Source organism: Mesocricetus auratus, unplaced genomic scaffold, assembly GCF_017639785.1.
Source record: "Mesocricetus auratus isolate SY011 unplaced genomic scaffold, BCM_Maur_2.0 Super-Scaffold_6730, whole genome shotgun sequence".
In the NCBI taxonomy this organism is placed as follows: Eukaryota; Metazoa; Chordata; class Mammalia; order Rodentia; family Cricetidae; genus Mesocricetus; species Mesocricetus auratus.
In genome coordinates this window covers 55,522,356-55,537,526 of record NW_024429184.1, presented here as the reverse complement: position 1 = coordinate 55,537,526, position 15,171 = coordinate 55,522,356, and the positions used below count along the sequence as shown (strand labels likewise).

The following is a 15,171-nucleotide window of genomic DNA, read 5'->3' as shown; positions in this document are numbered from 1 at the left end:
AAACCATACCCATACCATAATTCCCCTTTTTACCATTAAGAAGAAATTGGCTGTGATCACTAGCTAATTATAAACAATCCCATTTAAATGAAAACAAAGATTTATAAAGAAGATGGGAATTAGAACGTCGTTCATTCCAAACTGCTTCGTGCTGGAAGGGGGCGTTGTTCACACCATGGGGATCATGACAAAACTCAGAAACCTGTATAAGTCCTTAATTTCAGGGTCTGTGAAGCTCCATCATCTTAGCTGTCTCAATTGTTGGAACACTTGGCCCACTGCTTCCGGGGGTCGTGGTTCATCAAACCACAGAAGCCTGGGAGGAATCCTTAGCTTTTCATTTTCTGTAGAAACATAAGCAAAATCTCCTTTCCCAAGTAACATATCCTTATACTTAAATTTTGAAGTCAAGGCATTTTCAAAAGATGGAGGTTGGATTAATTCAGCAGCATTTATAATCAAGTGTACTTTAGCAGCTGTTCCTTCCTGAGCAATCAAAAAACTGAAAAACACAATAGCGTACAGTATCCAGACTCTCTGTCTATTTTCCATCTTTACGTGGCTTATTTATTTATCTATTATTATTACTCTGTTTCTTTTACTTTTATTTCTTTATTTATTTCTCTGAGACAGGGTTTCTCTGGAAATCTGCCTGCCTCTGCCTCTGGAGCAAATCCTACCAGCGTGCGCCACCACAGCCGGCTTCTCTATTTATTTACCACTATGTCGTTTCTTTTTCTGTCTCAATCTTACATATATTTTTAAACACACTGTAAACCTTTATAGGCTTTTCTTCATCCAAATCTGACTTTACTGTGAATCTTTATGTTTTTCTGGCCACGTGTCTTATTTGTTAAAACCGCGGCTGTTTAAACTGCAGTTTTTCCGAGATGGCGGGCGTAAGCGTGATTCCAGCTCATTGCCTCAGTCTATGCTGAGATCCAGCAAAAGCTGCTGGCTTGGAGATGTGGTCTCTGCCACTTCCAGCTGTACATGTAGACCTTTGAATTGTTAGCAGAGCCTCTTAAAAGAACTTTGTGTTTTTTTTTTTTTTCTGAGTAAGCCGCGAGTCTCTGTTTGTCGATAGCAAAACAGAGCCCACCTGAGAAAAATGCTGCTACCAAAAATCTGTGCTTCTCTCTGTTCTGTTTCTAAAATTCCTTTAAAGCTTTTGTCATTCTCTGTGGAATTTATCTTTGTTGTGCATGAGTATTTACAGGGAGTGACACTGCAATGATAAACGGCACACTTGTTGAGGGGATAGGTAACTGCTTATTGTAGAAATTACAAGAGAAAATGGGGAACCCAGATGAGTCAAGTAGTCGTGTGCCCTCCCTCTCCCCCACCGAACCGGAAGCCAAAAAGAGGGCAAGAGGCTCTGATGCTTGGCCTTTTATTGCTTCCTCCGTACATGCCTCTAGCCACACACAAAAGTGGGCCTGGCTAGTGGCGTAGTTCACTGCCCTGTCTCTAGTCATGCCCAAAGTGGGTGTGGTTAGCGGCGCGGTTCTGCCCTTTCGTTACCATATCCCTATGTGTCTCTAGGGCTCCACGTGGTTAATGGTGGATTACCAAGTTTCCCCCCACAAGGGAGGATGTGAGACTTAACAAGGCATCATAAACCAGTATTTGAAGGTTTTCATACTAGGGGCCGTTTGCATGATTACATTAGCTAAAGTAGGTAAATTAGCCATTTATTTGAGACAGTATGTTTCATTAGGTACAGAGGCTGGCGAAAAGAGTAAGAATCCCAGACTGTGATCTGGTTATGTAACATGCTATGCTGACTAGGCAAGTAGTATTATGTATGCTTCTTTTTACTTGCACAATTGTACAGTGTTTATAGAAGTAATGTCTTAGGGAGTTATTGTGGACATCACATAAGATTGTAATATTCAGATGTTACACTGCTTTTTAAATAGTTTTATTTACTCACCTTAAGAATAAAAGCAAAGTAAAACCTATACTGAGTAGTTTATTGCATTGTTCATCCTTAAAGTGTGAACCACGGTGTATTAATAGCAGGATTATTCAAGAACTTGTTAGAAATGCAGGACCCTCATGGATACACACTGAATTAAAATCTGCTGTTTACAAGATCCTTAGGTGAGTCACATACATATTAAAGTTTGAAAAGCAACTAGAAGATGTTAACAGTATAGTATACTTCTTACTGTATTTATTTGTATCAAGGAAATCCTACACAGTCACAAGCACCTGAACAATAGAATACACTCTAGTTTTGGTAAAATTAAAGACAAGACATCATGTATAGATTATGTATTAGAACTGCCTAGAACAATTGAAATCCAGCCTTAACTACCCAAAAAATATGTAGGAAGATTTTGGGATTCTGTGGCTAAGAATGTGACACCATATACTTGAGGGGGTCTTTTCATCTTAAAGGTAATTTCTCTAAGGTGCATTCTTTAAGAATGTATAGCTTTTTAAACAACTACACCATGTTAGACACAAGATAAAGCAGGCAAATGTGAATTGCTCGTTTCTGAAATGGGCAGAGTTAAAGTTGAACAAAAGCCAGAAAGGGGAGATGGGTGGTAGAGTTGAATAGAACAGGCCTGGTGCTAGAGGTTTTCAGATCTCTTCCTGAAAGTCAGAAGCCCAGTTATAAGGTGGTGTCTTTCTAAAAGTGGTTGTCAGAACGGGGGGGGGGGGAGATCACAGCAATAGTACCTATTTCCATAGACATGTAAGAGGCAAGACCTCACAGTTACATGGGGCCTTATTTAGAAGTCCTATGTTCTTTCCCAAAGAAGAGAGTTGTGTCCTGTAACCTCTCAGTCTCCCTGTGCTTTTCTTACCCCCAAACTCTTCCAAGTAGCTGCTGCACCAGCATTGCTGCTCTAGTTGGTGGTGTGAACCTGGAGAAGTGAGCCTAAAGATGAGGCAGACTAAATTCTCCAATAGCCAACTTTATTTAGGGCATTAAACAGTTTATATTCTGAGGGATTCTGGGGGTAAGCTCATGTGAGCAAAGTTCATTTGAGTTCAGGTTGTATATAGTCATAGGGTAATGTCATGAGCTTAGGCTTAATATAGTCAGGAGGGCAGTGTGTACTTGGAAGCCTCATCCAAATAATAATGGGTAACATGATGGGTAACCAAAGAAAAGCCCACTCCTATTATTATACCTGGGAGGGGCATGAAAACACATTCCAAGAACAACCCATGTTATGGAGGAGCAAAGGCTACAAGACTTTTGTTTACTTGGAGTTTTCTCACAAGCTCTCAGAATTCTCTTCTCATAGATCTGTGAAGCTTTATTCATGGGCCTGTTTGCCACACCAGAAAAATCAAATGCATTCAGTGATGAGTAATAAGAAGGTTTTGTTAGCTTGCATTGATACAAATATCTGTAAGGAAACCAAGTAGAAAAGATCAGCACACTTTGCGATTAGGTGACTAATAATGTGGGGCAGATAAAAGTTGCCATTTAACTGTAAAATAAGAAAGTCTTTTTTTGTTTTTGTTTTTCGAGACAGTGTTTCTCTGTATTGTTTTGGAGGCTGTCCTGGAACTCGCTTTGTAGACCAGGCTGGCCTCGAACTCACAGAGTTCCACTTGCCTCTGCCTCATGAGTGCTGGGATTAAAGGTGTGCGTCACCAACGCCCGGCTAAGAAAGTCTTAATGTAAGATTTTTACATGTATATCCATGAGTGAAGTAGGTTTATAATTTTTATTCTAACAGTTTTTGTTGCTCTCATAAAATCTTTTGGGAATATTGCTTTGTTGTTAGACTTTAAAAAACAATTCAGTAGTATAGGCATGTGGACCTGAGAAATTTTTGGCGGAAACATTTTTAAATAATTTACTTTTTAAAATCAAATGTAAGTTTTGTGACATTTGGTGATTGCTGTTTTATTTTGTCAAAATATTTTCCATTTTATATTAATTACCAAATTTCTTGGCAAAGGTTCTCTTTTTTTATACCTCTTCATATAAGAACTATACATCATATGCTGTTTTTAATTTGTAGGTGAGTTTGAGAACTTCATACATTAGCACTATATATACAGTACTCCTGGCTCACCCTTCCTCACCAGCAATTCCTCCCATGCACTGTCCCCACATTCATGATGTCTTCTTTAATTATTATATGTACACTATATGCACACACAAACATTTATGTATCACCTACTGAGCCCATTTAGTATTGGTCAGATGTACATGTATCCAGGGTTGACTTATTTGGGTTAGACAACCTTTATAGGAGCTCATCCCTGGAGAAAATGAATTCCTTTCTCCCAGTAGCCACAAACTATCTGTAGTTCTTCATTTAGGGATTTTCCTCAGCAGCTTTAATATGCCAGCTGGTAGTGTCATTATGCTAGTCTTCTTCAGGTAAGCATATTTAGGTTTTATGGGTGAGTTTTCCTGTCATGTCTGGTGGACACTATCTTGAAGCAGGTGTCCAGATCCTCTGACTCTTGGAATCTTTCTGTCCCCTTTTCTGTGATTTTTCCGTGAGCCTTAGGTATAGCGGGTTGCTAATGACTGTATCATCTAGTTGGCTACCATGGTCATCTGTTCTCTCTGAGTCTCCATCTGCTATAAAAAGAAGCTTCTTAGATGAGATGTAAGAACTTACACTTACCATTCTTGGCATGGATATGGGCTGTTGTGGCCACAGTTAGGCCAGAGAGTTGGGGTTTTAATTTGTATTGTTTAGTTTTGCATTCGTATTTTTTTGCATTCATATTTTTAAATAACTGTCTTTTGACTTGATTGAATGCGTATTCTTGATTTTTAAAAAATGAAGACCTTAAGAATAGTTGAACTCCTGTAAGCTAGCATCATGTTTAGGGGATACGTTGCAGAAGTGGTAGACTCAGCAAACATGGAGCTGGATTCAGTTACAAGCAATGCATGAGATGCTAACTGATAACTTAAACAAAATAAAACTGTGTGCATACATGGCATGTACTCTCTCATATATGGATTTTAGACATAGATCTGGGGAGGGTCAGCCTACAATCCCATGGCCAGAGAGTCTGGGAAACAGAAACTTCATTTAGTGGCTGAGGGAAGAAGAGGCACACTCCCTCAGTTAAGTACTGAGCTGAACTCAAGAAAGCCAGTAACAGAGAGGGAGGACTGATGACCAAAGGGATTAAGACTCAGCTGGTTTAACCCCCAGAAAACAGCTGACCTGACAAAGGTTAACTCTTGAATCCCAGGCATCAGCCTGGGAATCCAGCATGGGACTGATCAAGACCCCCTGAATGTGAGTGTCAGTGAGGAGGCCTAGGTAATCTATTGAGCCTTGGGCAGCAGATCAGTACCCATCCCGAGTATACACACGGACTTTGGACTCCCATCCAACAATGTGAGGTGCACTCTCACCATGAACTCTTGGGGAAGGGTCTAGGCCCTGTCCTATATGAAATGCCAGACTATGGACACCCCCATGGAGGGCCTCACCCTCCCTGGGGAAATGAGGGGATAATGGGGGAGGGTTGGGGGGAGGGCACGGGAGGAGGGGAGGGAAAGGGAGAGGGACCTGGAACTGACTTGTGAAGCAACCTTGTATCTTATCTAAATTTAAACTGAAAAATAAATTAAAAAAAAGAACAAGCCTTCTATGAGGAATACTTGAAATACTAAAAGATGCAAGTGAATACTTCTTCAATTGAGATAACATAAAATGTTCTTATATAGGTCAATTCAGCATAATAAAGATTAGGTTCCCTAAATTATTTATGAATAAAATGTCCCATTTTTCTAGTTAAGCTGATAGTTTTTATTTTAAATGACAAGCCAATTATAAAGATGCCACAGAAAGTACATGTATAAGAAGAAAAAGATTGAGAAATGAACATGAATTAAGATACCCTGTCAAATATCAAATAATGTCGTATGGTTTCAGTATTTGAAATCTTAGTTCTCAAATAAGGATTGTCAAAGCTGTGGAATGAATGAGAATATTCAGGTATAGATCTACACTCATGTGTTTTGTTCATGGTGAATGTTTTATCTCAGTTTTGGGATGGGGTGGAGTAGGGAGTTGAGGGATACAGAAACTACAGCATGAGTCTCTATGCCACACTGTGTACCAGGATGAATAAAATACACAATGAATAAAAGTTAAACAAAACAAAATAACACTCTAAGGAAACTAGTAAATTAGTTAACAGTTTTAAAATAATTCTGCATATCAAAAGATCTACAGGCTCACAGGACTTGGAGAGCAAAGGAGTAATTTCCTCTGCACCTAGGAAGAATTATTCCAAAAAGCCTAAAAGCCAGGGAAAGAAGTTGACTAGGAATGTGAACCATTCACAGAATGAGTTCAAATGTCTAAGTGAGGTGATGAAAGCATCTTCAGTCTCAAATTCCTAAAAGGAAATCGAATGAAATTCACAGACAACTTGTTTTCCACCCCTAAAGCCAGTTGAAATCCTTTAGTTTTGGTAAATTTTATTGTAGAAAGGTTGAGAAAGAGTAGGAATACAAATAGGCTGTTCACCTGTAGAGGACACCTGGACAGTATCTGCCTTAAGTAAAATCTTATTTACAAACTGTGCAATGTGATTGCAATGTTCTCTTGGATTTAAAATAATATGTATTTCAGTATATTAAAAATCTATTTTGATGTTGCTTTTTCCTTATTTCTAGCCAGAACCACCAAAGAAACCATCTAATTGGAGAAGAAAGCATGAGGAGTTCATTGCCACCATAAGAGCAGCCAAAGGCCTTGATCAGGCCCTGAAAGAGGGCGGCAAGCTTCCGCCCCCTCCTCCACCGTCTTATGACCCTGGTATGTGGACTGTTGTTGACAGAAATGTTCGTGTGGCCAAAGGTTGATAGCATTCATTTTTCAGTGGGTATACAATAATTTTTATGCTGAAACCCAATGACAAGTAATCTTTACTTTGGTCAAATCATTGTGATAATCCAAGCATCTGGTATATCCCTAGAGAGCAATAGAAACACTATTTTTTTTAATCACAATGCTTTTAATTAAGCATAATCTTTATGTCTTAAAATTATAAATATAAAATTATTAGTAATATAGAAAGTCAATCATGCTTATTACACATTCATTCGAATTCAAATAGTTATGTTGCTCGGTTCTTTGGTATCTTGCCTGAAAAGAAAGTTACACTTCTAAAATATATAATTAATTCAGAGCCTGTGGTATAGACCAATTGCCTAAATTATGTTTTAAAAATAATAATATTGTTATAGTTTCTTCTGGGAAACTAGAAGTTATAATGCTAATTATTATCAAACTAAAATTTTATATATAATAAATACATGAACTATTGAGATAGACATAAAGTAGTAGAATTTACAGTTTTCTCTTGGATATTAGAACATCCTCAACAGGTAGTTACTTTAACCTAAACAGTCACATTAAAATTGAATTGATGTTCTAGATTGGTGTTTACTTCCTATCAAAGAGAATGTTTCTTAGGCAACCTGGATGTAATTAAACATTTTATGCTAGAGGACACATTTGCCATCTATTTCAGTAGAAGACTGAGTTTTAGGTATTGGATATGGTTGAGGCTACTGATAAACCTACTTAGCTTTTTCATGGTATAAGCCACAGATAAGTAAATGAGTGAGTAGATTTATATTTAAAAAAAAGGAAAACAACAAAAATCTTTGTTTACCAGATTGGGCAGTAGGCAGACCGGATTACATTAACGGGCTGTAATTTGCCGTCTCCTGAAGTGTGGATGATTCTGTGCGTTTCTGGGGTAATCCATCTGGACTGCCTAGATCCCTTCTTAGTCTGCATTATGTTCCATGAAGTTGAGCTCCCCGCTCCAGAAACCTTTCCAGACTTTGTCTTAGCTTCTTAGCTTTTCATGTCTGTGTAAGTAATGAAGCCGGGTCGTTGGGGTAATCTGGGCTGTAGGAAATCTTTCAGGGTTTGAACTTGATGCTAGATGTTTTATACTGCTCCATTAGTAAGTAGGAAATATTTCTGAGGTTTAAAATATGTCAGTGTAGGTTTGAGTTTTAAAGTACTTCTTCCATTTCTTTGTTTTACAAAATAAATTTCTTGGCAGCCTTGATTTCTTCAAAAAGATTTTTTACTTTAATCTGCAAATGAATTTATATTTTAATGTGTGTTTTACTGTTTAAGTGCCATATAAAGTTTATGCCCATGATGAAAGCAAATAATACTTTCCTTTTACTGTTTATTTTCTACTGACACTTTATTTTTTATTCTATTTTTCTTCAACTTTCCTCAGATTGATTCAAATGCAGGAGATAGAATTGGTTTCTGGACTTTTTCTTAAATATCTTTACTATGTTTAGGTTAGTCTGGTTGGATACTGTATGGGAATGGGATCATGCTTATCAGATATCATTATTTATATTATTTATTCATCCTGAACTGCTGATCATAAAAGTCTTTACTGTCCATCACAGGTGGCCTGTTACTAACTTCTTTCTCCTTTGATGTGCTCTAGATTACATCCAGTGTCCATATTGCCAGAGGAGGTTCAATGAAAATGCAGCGGATAGACATATCAATTTTTGTAAAGAACAGGCAGCGCGTATTAGTAATAAGGGCAAATTTTCTACTGAGTCCAAAGGAAAGCCAACTGCTCGGCCACAGGTGAAATGCATGGTTTAAATTATGTCTACAAATTAGTGAAAAAGTGCCTCTTTCAGAGTCACAGTTTTATAGTTATGATCTATAACATTACAGTTTTCCCATTGTCTAAAATGTATGTGTTACTGCTAAGGGCTTTGATACAAAATTTGAATGACTACTTGAGAAAAAAATAGCACAAATTAATTTATTTGAAAGATATTTTGTTCAGTAGGGACTCATTCCTTTCTCTAGTATTGTTATAGTTTCATTTTATAAATCTTTTTTATTCAGTTTAAGATATATTCTAGGTCGGGCGTTGGTGGCGCACGCCTTTAATCCCTGCACTCGGGAGGCAGAGGCAGGCAGATCTCTGTGAGTTCGAGGCCGGGCTGGTCCGACAGCCTCCAGAACAATACAGAGAAACCCTGTCTCATAAAAACCAAAAAAAAAAAAAAAAAAAGACCCTAAGATAAATTCTAATTTTTATCTTTTTATTCATAGTTCATTTCAAGTAAATCATTTATTGGCAAATAATTATAGTGTTCTAGATATAATTTGTTTATTTTAAATTCTGTTTTAGTTCAAGAATGTGTTCGCCAAAGTTTTTATGCTTTTAAAATGTTTTCTGTTACCTTGTGTGTGGTCTTAGGGTATATGCTACATGGCATCTGGAATAAAATGCTTGTTTTACAGTTGTGTGTTGAGATTTATAAATGCCAGGCTGAACTGACTGATTCTTACTGACATTTCTTTTGATTTTCACATCAATTATAGACGATTTGTTAAAATCTTTAGCTTTGATTATTGTATTTTGTATTTCTCATTAATTTTGCCTCCTGCATATCACATACTTGGAAAATTTTTTAGATTGTAGTAGTATGTACAATTGTAATCCATAATATCCAATGCCCTATTTATTGGCCCCTTAGTGTATCTTTTTTCTGGTGATTTTATTTTATCTCATAAGAAAATTAGTCATTTCAACATACGATTCTTAGTTTTGCTCACATATTTTCTTTCATTTCTTTAACTTTTCAATACGTTTTTGCCAGACTATTTTTTTTCCTTTGTCTAGTAAGTACCTCAGGTCTTTTGTTTGGACATATACAAGAAATATAATTATTCTTAGTAAATTGTTTTAGGTTTTTCATGCTTCTGCCTTCAGTTTCTTTCATATACACAAACACATGTGCATTATTCTGCTACTTTATCTTTTTTGCTAAATAAAAAGTCAGTCTTTGTTATGGTTACTTTTCTACTTCTTTGACACTGTCTTTCTGGAAACAAATTAATTGGTGTCAGTTTGGCTGACTAACTTTATTTATACATCTGGTTTCTGTGCTATCTCTGTGCTGGCAGGTGTTTGGCACAATCTCAGATGGAGTTGGAATGGCAGTTTCTTCTCACCCAATCTAAAATTCAGTGCTTTTAAAATGGTTTTCATATAATTGTATATATGTTTTGTAGTTGCCTGAGACATTTACAGCTTTTGTAAAAGATTTGGTCTACTCAAACATTTTTATCAAAAATAAACTTGTTTTGATTTCTATATTAGGATACTTCATTTTATTAATGTGAACATTTGGCTTAACCGGTTTTAAGTGTGTACTCAGTGTTGCTAAGTTTATTCCGATACTGCATAATTGTTATCACCATCTATCTCTATCCTATAAAACAAAAATTCTGTCTTCGACCTTCTGAGGAGTTGAATTACAGTTTGCATTCCCTGATAACAAAATGATGTTGATATATTTTCACTATTTTAGTATAAGCCATCTCCACTTAAAAAATCCAATTCTCCTGGAACTATATCGTCAGGATCTTCCCGACTACCACAGCCCAGCACTACTAGCAAAACTGTTGTAGGTAATGAAATCCATATGGCAAACTAAATAAACAAAGACAGCCATGTTTTTTATGTGTGTGTTGTGTGTGTGTGTGTAAGGAAATGACAATGGTGGCCTGTTGAAGATTATTAAAAAGAATTGTAAGAAATTTAGATTAATTGTTTTTTCTGGGTAAAATTGAAATATCATTGAGTAGCTTCTACAACCAAGTTTTTTTTTTATTGATTTCTTGAAAGGCCACACATTTCTTATACCTGACCTTGACAGCTCTTCCTGTAAGACAAGTACTACTGGCTTAAAAGAAAACCTCAAGTGGGGAGTTATTTGTGTGTCAGTGATGAGATAAACATGAGAGAGAACATATTCCTCATTAGTAGTTGAAAATTATTTGTAACTATAGGCACAAAGAGTGTTGATAAGGAACTGTTTTCCTCAGTAGAGGCTCTGTTTTGTATGACTTTTCTTTCAGACTATTCTTAAAACTAATACCTTTTTTATTATAAGGTGTGCCTTCGGGTAAAGCATCTTCAGTTAACAGTTCTTTGGGAAACAAACTGCAGACCTTATCTCCTTCTCATAAATCAATAGCAGCCCCTCAGGCAGGGTAAGTCTATGTTTAATGTGTTATTGGTGCTATGTATTTAATTGCATCAGTGTTTTTGGTTTGTCCTTAATATTTTTCCTAAGCTTGTTTGTTTCTATTAGCATACTGCTGGTAAGGAGAGAATTCAGTAATGCTATTGAGAAATCTTAGTATAACTTTCAGAGAAATACAGTTGGTATTCATCAAGATCCTTAAAGAGTTGTGTGTGAGTGTGTGTGTGGGGGAGAGAGAGAGAGAGAGAGAGAGAGAGAGAGAGAGAGAGAGAGAGAGAGAGAGAGAGAGTCAACAGTTTTATTTTGGGGCATCTAAGAAATAATGTAAAACATTGGAGGTTTAGTAATGGCTATAATATGTTGAGTACTATATAATAGACAGTGTGCTCCACATTTTGCATAGGATTTAATTAAGTCTTCTCTGTAGTCATGGAGTAACTCAGAGAATCAGATTTGTTTAAAGCTGTAGAATGTTTCAGAAAAGCCAGGTGCGGATTGAAATTTCTCTGACTAGACAACAGTCAAGTGTTTTTATTGTAATGCATAAAATCACCTAGTGAATAGTTTTGATAGGATAGTATATAGAGAAACATAAAGATATTTGGCAACCATAAAGATATATATGAATGCATTTTCATAATGATTTTGCCATGAGAAAAGTGTAGGGTACAGAATTCAAAATGGAATTTTCATCATACACCTCCATCGTATGAAGTGTGTATGTTGGAACTGGAACTAAAAATATGCTTAGGCAAAATGGCAGAATATACTAAATTACCAGTCTGAGGTGAGACTATTCAGACTATTCACTAATAATTTTCCTATATGTCTATCATTTTATATAGATGCATTTTAGTGAAATATAGCTTCTGCGTTCATTGTAATGTTGGAAACCTTGTTGGTAACATTAGTTAATTATCTGGATACTTATTTCATAGATTTACTTCGCTCTCTGTTGATGAATCACAAGGTTAAGGGATTGCCACAAAACCCACAGTACAGACACTCTTGTCTTTGTGTACATATGTGGTTGGTTGAAGAATCAGTTCACATTATTTTGGGGTGTACTTTATCTCTGACTCACGGTCACTTATTTTCATGAAGAAAATTTACAGAGGAATAATTGTCAGTTGTCATTAAGCGTCTTTTTCTCACTCAATGAAGACAGCATAGGAAATCGAAGATATACAAAGACTTTGAATCTGGGGAGATGAATCAGTGTGTAAAGTGTGAGTACCTGAGTTGAAATCCCAGAACCCATGTAAGAACTATACATGATGATACACATGACTGTAATCCATCATTCTGCAGGGAATATGGGAGGCAGAGACAGAAAACTCCTGGGAAGCTCACTGACCAACCAACCTGATAAGCATAGCAGCAAACAAGGGACATTCTGGAAAAAGGCAGAGGCTACGGCCAGTTCTAGCTGTTGTCCTCTTACCTTCATCTTTGAACCATAGCACATGTGTGCCTATGCTTACTCACACCAGTGTGTGTACACATACACACAGATATCACTTACCCATATACAGAAAACAATTTCATGTGATGATGATATAATTCAGTGGTGGGACAGTTGGCTAGAGTGTGCAAAGCCTTGGGCTCAGTTCTCAGCATCACCAAAAAGAAAGCAAATAATCAAGACTACAGAATAGAAAAAGAACAAAAACCAACTAACAGTATACTAACAAAGTACAATAAATTGTCTTTTTCTTATTTCATCTTCTGGTGGTTAAAAAAACCAAAGCAATACTGACTTCTTTTTGTCTTCTCTACATAGTGATGCATAGGCACAGCAGTTAATTCTACAAAGCCTTCCTACCATAACCAAGACAATTACCTTTACTTGGGCTATAGTCTTTTTAGTGTTTTGGTTATAGTTGATTATACGTTACAAGGCAGTATTTTTCAATACTTCTTTTATATGGATGATCTTTTGCCATATTAAGTTACACTACAATGTTTTAAGTGGGCTGTGCACATAAAGCTGGCCAGTAGAATTTTTGAAAAAGAATTTTGGGGTTGGGACGCTGGTTCAGTGGTTAAAGTACATGAGGTACAAGCTTGAGATCTAGAGTTCTGATCCCAGAAGTCATGCAACACTAAGTGGGCATAGTGGTTGTTTGCATGTAATTCCAGCTCTGGAGGTGCCTCCTCAGTCCCCTAGTTAAGCTGGCTAACAAGACTACTCTTATAAATGGCTCTTCAATAGAGAACAGTTATGGATGATTCGTGATACCAACCTCAGTCCTCCACATGCCTGTACAAATACATGCATGTACACCCAGACAGACAGGCATGCACCCATACACATCCAAAAATAGCCAAACAAAAATGTGGACACATAATGCAAATACCACACACATAAGAAAGACAGAGACAGGAACAGTGAGCACACAATAGCAAGTGAGTGAGCACACTCACCATGGAGTCAGAAAACCAGGTCTTGAGTTCTACTGTGGCACCAAGTAGGTAGGTAGGTATGTAACAGTGTATCTCTATGACACTGCTTTCTGACTGCGTTTAGACTTTGATTACTGATGTAAAAAAGCTGACCAACTATATGATCCCTAAGAGAAAAATGTTTTTACTAACAGAGATTTTGAACACTGCTTATCATGCATGAAAATTGATCACTTCGGTTATCACATATCATTAAACTGGCAGTCATATGTGTTTACATTCTACTGGTCTATATAGAAAAGCCTTCTACTTTGAAAAGTAGTTATTGCTTACTTCTGGTCAATAGATTTACTGTACTAATTGAAGTATTACTATGTTCCTGTTATGTTTTAGTTAGAACCACTCAGCAACTCTATTTAGTGCCAGCCACTGTTGTGGGAATTCTGTCAGCCAATAGTCTTTGAGGTACCAGCCCCTTTGTGGCAGGGTCTCAGAGGCTATATGTAGACTCGGAGCAGTCTGACACTCTTGGGTAGTGGTCAGAAGGCGGATGGCAGCATCTAGCCGCCAAGAGCAGAAGACTTTGGTGGTTCCCTACCTTGCATTTATGAGACTCCCCAATAAATACATGAGTTCCCTTTATCTGGTAATTCGTGGATTCTATTACAATTGTCCATTACAAGCTACCATTTCTGTTTTAGAAATTTTGGAACAGTGATTCATTTGATTGTTTCCTTGGTAAATTGTAAATACCATTATGAAGAAATCAACAGTGCAAAACAAACAAAAAACCCACAAAAAGCCTGATGTTGGTGGCACTCAGGAGGCAGAGGCAAGTGTATCTCTGTGAGTTCGAAGCCAGCCTGGTCTACAGAGCAACTTCCAGGACAGCCTCCAAAACAATATAGAGAAACCCTGTCTCGCAAAACAAAACAACAACAACAAAAACCCAGAAAACAAAAAAGCAAAAAACAACAACAAAAAAGAGAAAAACCACAAGAAACACCCTAACTAAATTCCTAGCATTTTTAGGAGTTGGGTGATAAAACTAATGAACTGATAAAATCACGTTTATCAACTGTAAACTTGGTTCATCCTAGAGTGGTGGTCCTGGTGAAGAATTACATAAAGTTTACATGGCAACAGTCTTTTTCATTTATGCATTGGTTCCAGATTGAGTGAAGGTCAGATTAAGACATTTAGTCAGTTGTAACATTGAAGGTTTGGACATTACCTGAGATTGATAAATGCTAGTAATTGATGTTTCTACAGTTGTTTCAAGTATGCTGTTTATAACCTTTAGTATAGTTTACTCATGTATGCTGGTCTTATCCTACATTGGGATTATAACATTTTAATATTTGTACTTGGAAAAATTCTTATGTTTGATAACTTGTAGTGAATTTTTACATTTTTTTAAATAACAAAAACACTCAACTAGAATTTTTCAACAGAATTCTAAAAGATAGTTTTATTTAGCCCCAGAAAATTTCAAAAATATGAGGCAATACTGAGTTATTGAATATTGTCATCTTTGAATAAGATCACAGAACTGTCACAGCTTACGGTGTGCTTTCTTTTTTTATTTTTAAAGTAATCATATTTTACATACCAATCCCAGTTCCCTCTCCCTCCTGTCCTCTATTCCCCGGACCATCTCCACCCCCACACTCCCATCCCCTTCTCAGAGAGGGTGAGGCCTCCCATGGGGAATCATAAAAGTCTGTCACATCATTTGGAAT

General features: G+C 36.9%; 1 protein-coding gene across 2 annotated transcripts in view; it reads left to right on the top strand.

Moving 5' to 3' along the window:
* Zc2hc1a (zinc finger C2HC-type containing 1A) overlaps positions 1–15,171 on the top strand; it is a 44,246-nt gene that overhangs the window by 15,967 nt on the left and 13,108 nt on the right. For both annotated transcript variants that reach the window (XM_040741400.1, XM_040741399.1), the window contains exons 4-7: positions 6,638–6,779; positions 8,452–8,600; positions 10,346–10,445; positions 10,931–11,030. In XM_040741400.1, coding sequence (XP_040597334.1) covers positions 6,638–6,779; positions 8,452–8,600; positions 10,346–10,445; positions 10,931–11,030 — 491 coding nt within the window. The remainder of the gene's footprint in view (positions 1–6,637; positions 6,780–8,451; positions 8,601–10,345; positions 10,446–10,930; positions 11,031–15,171) is intronic.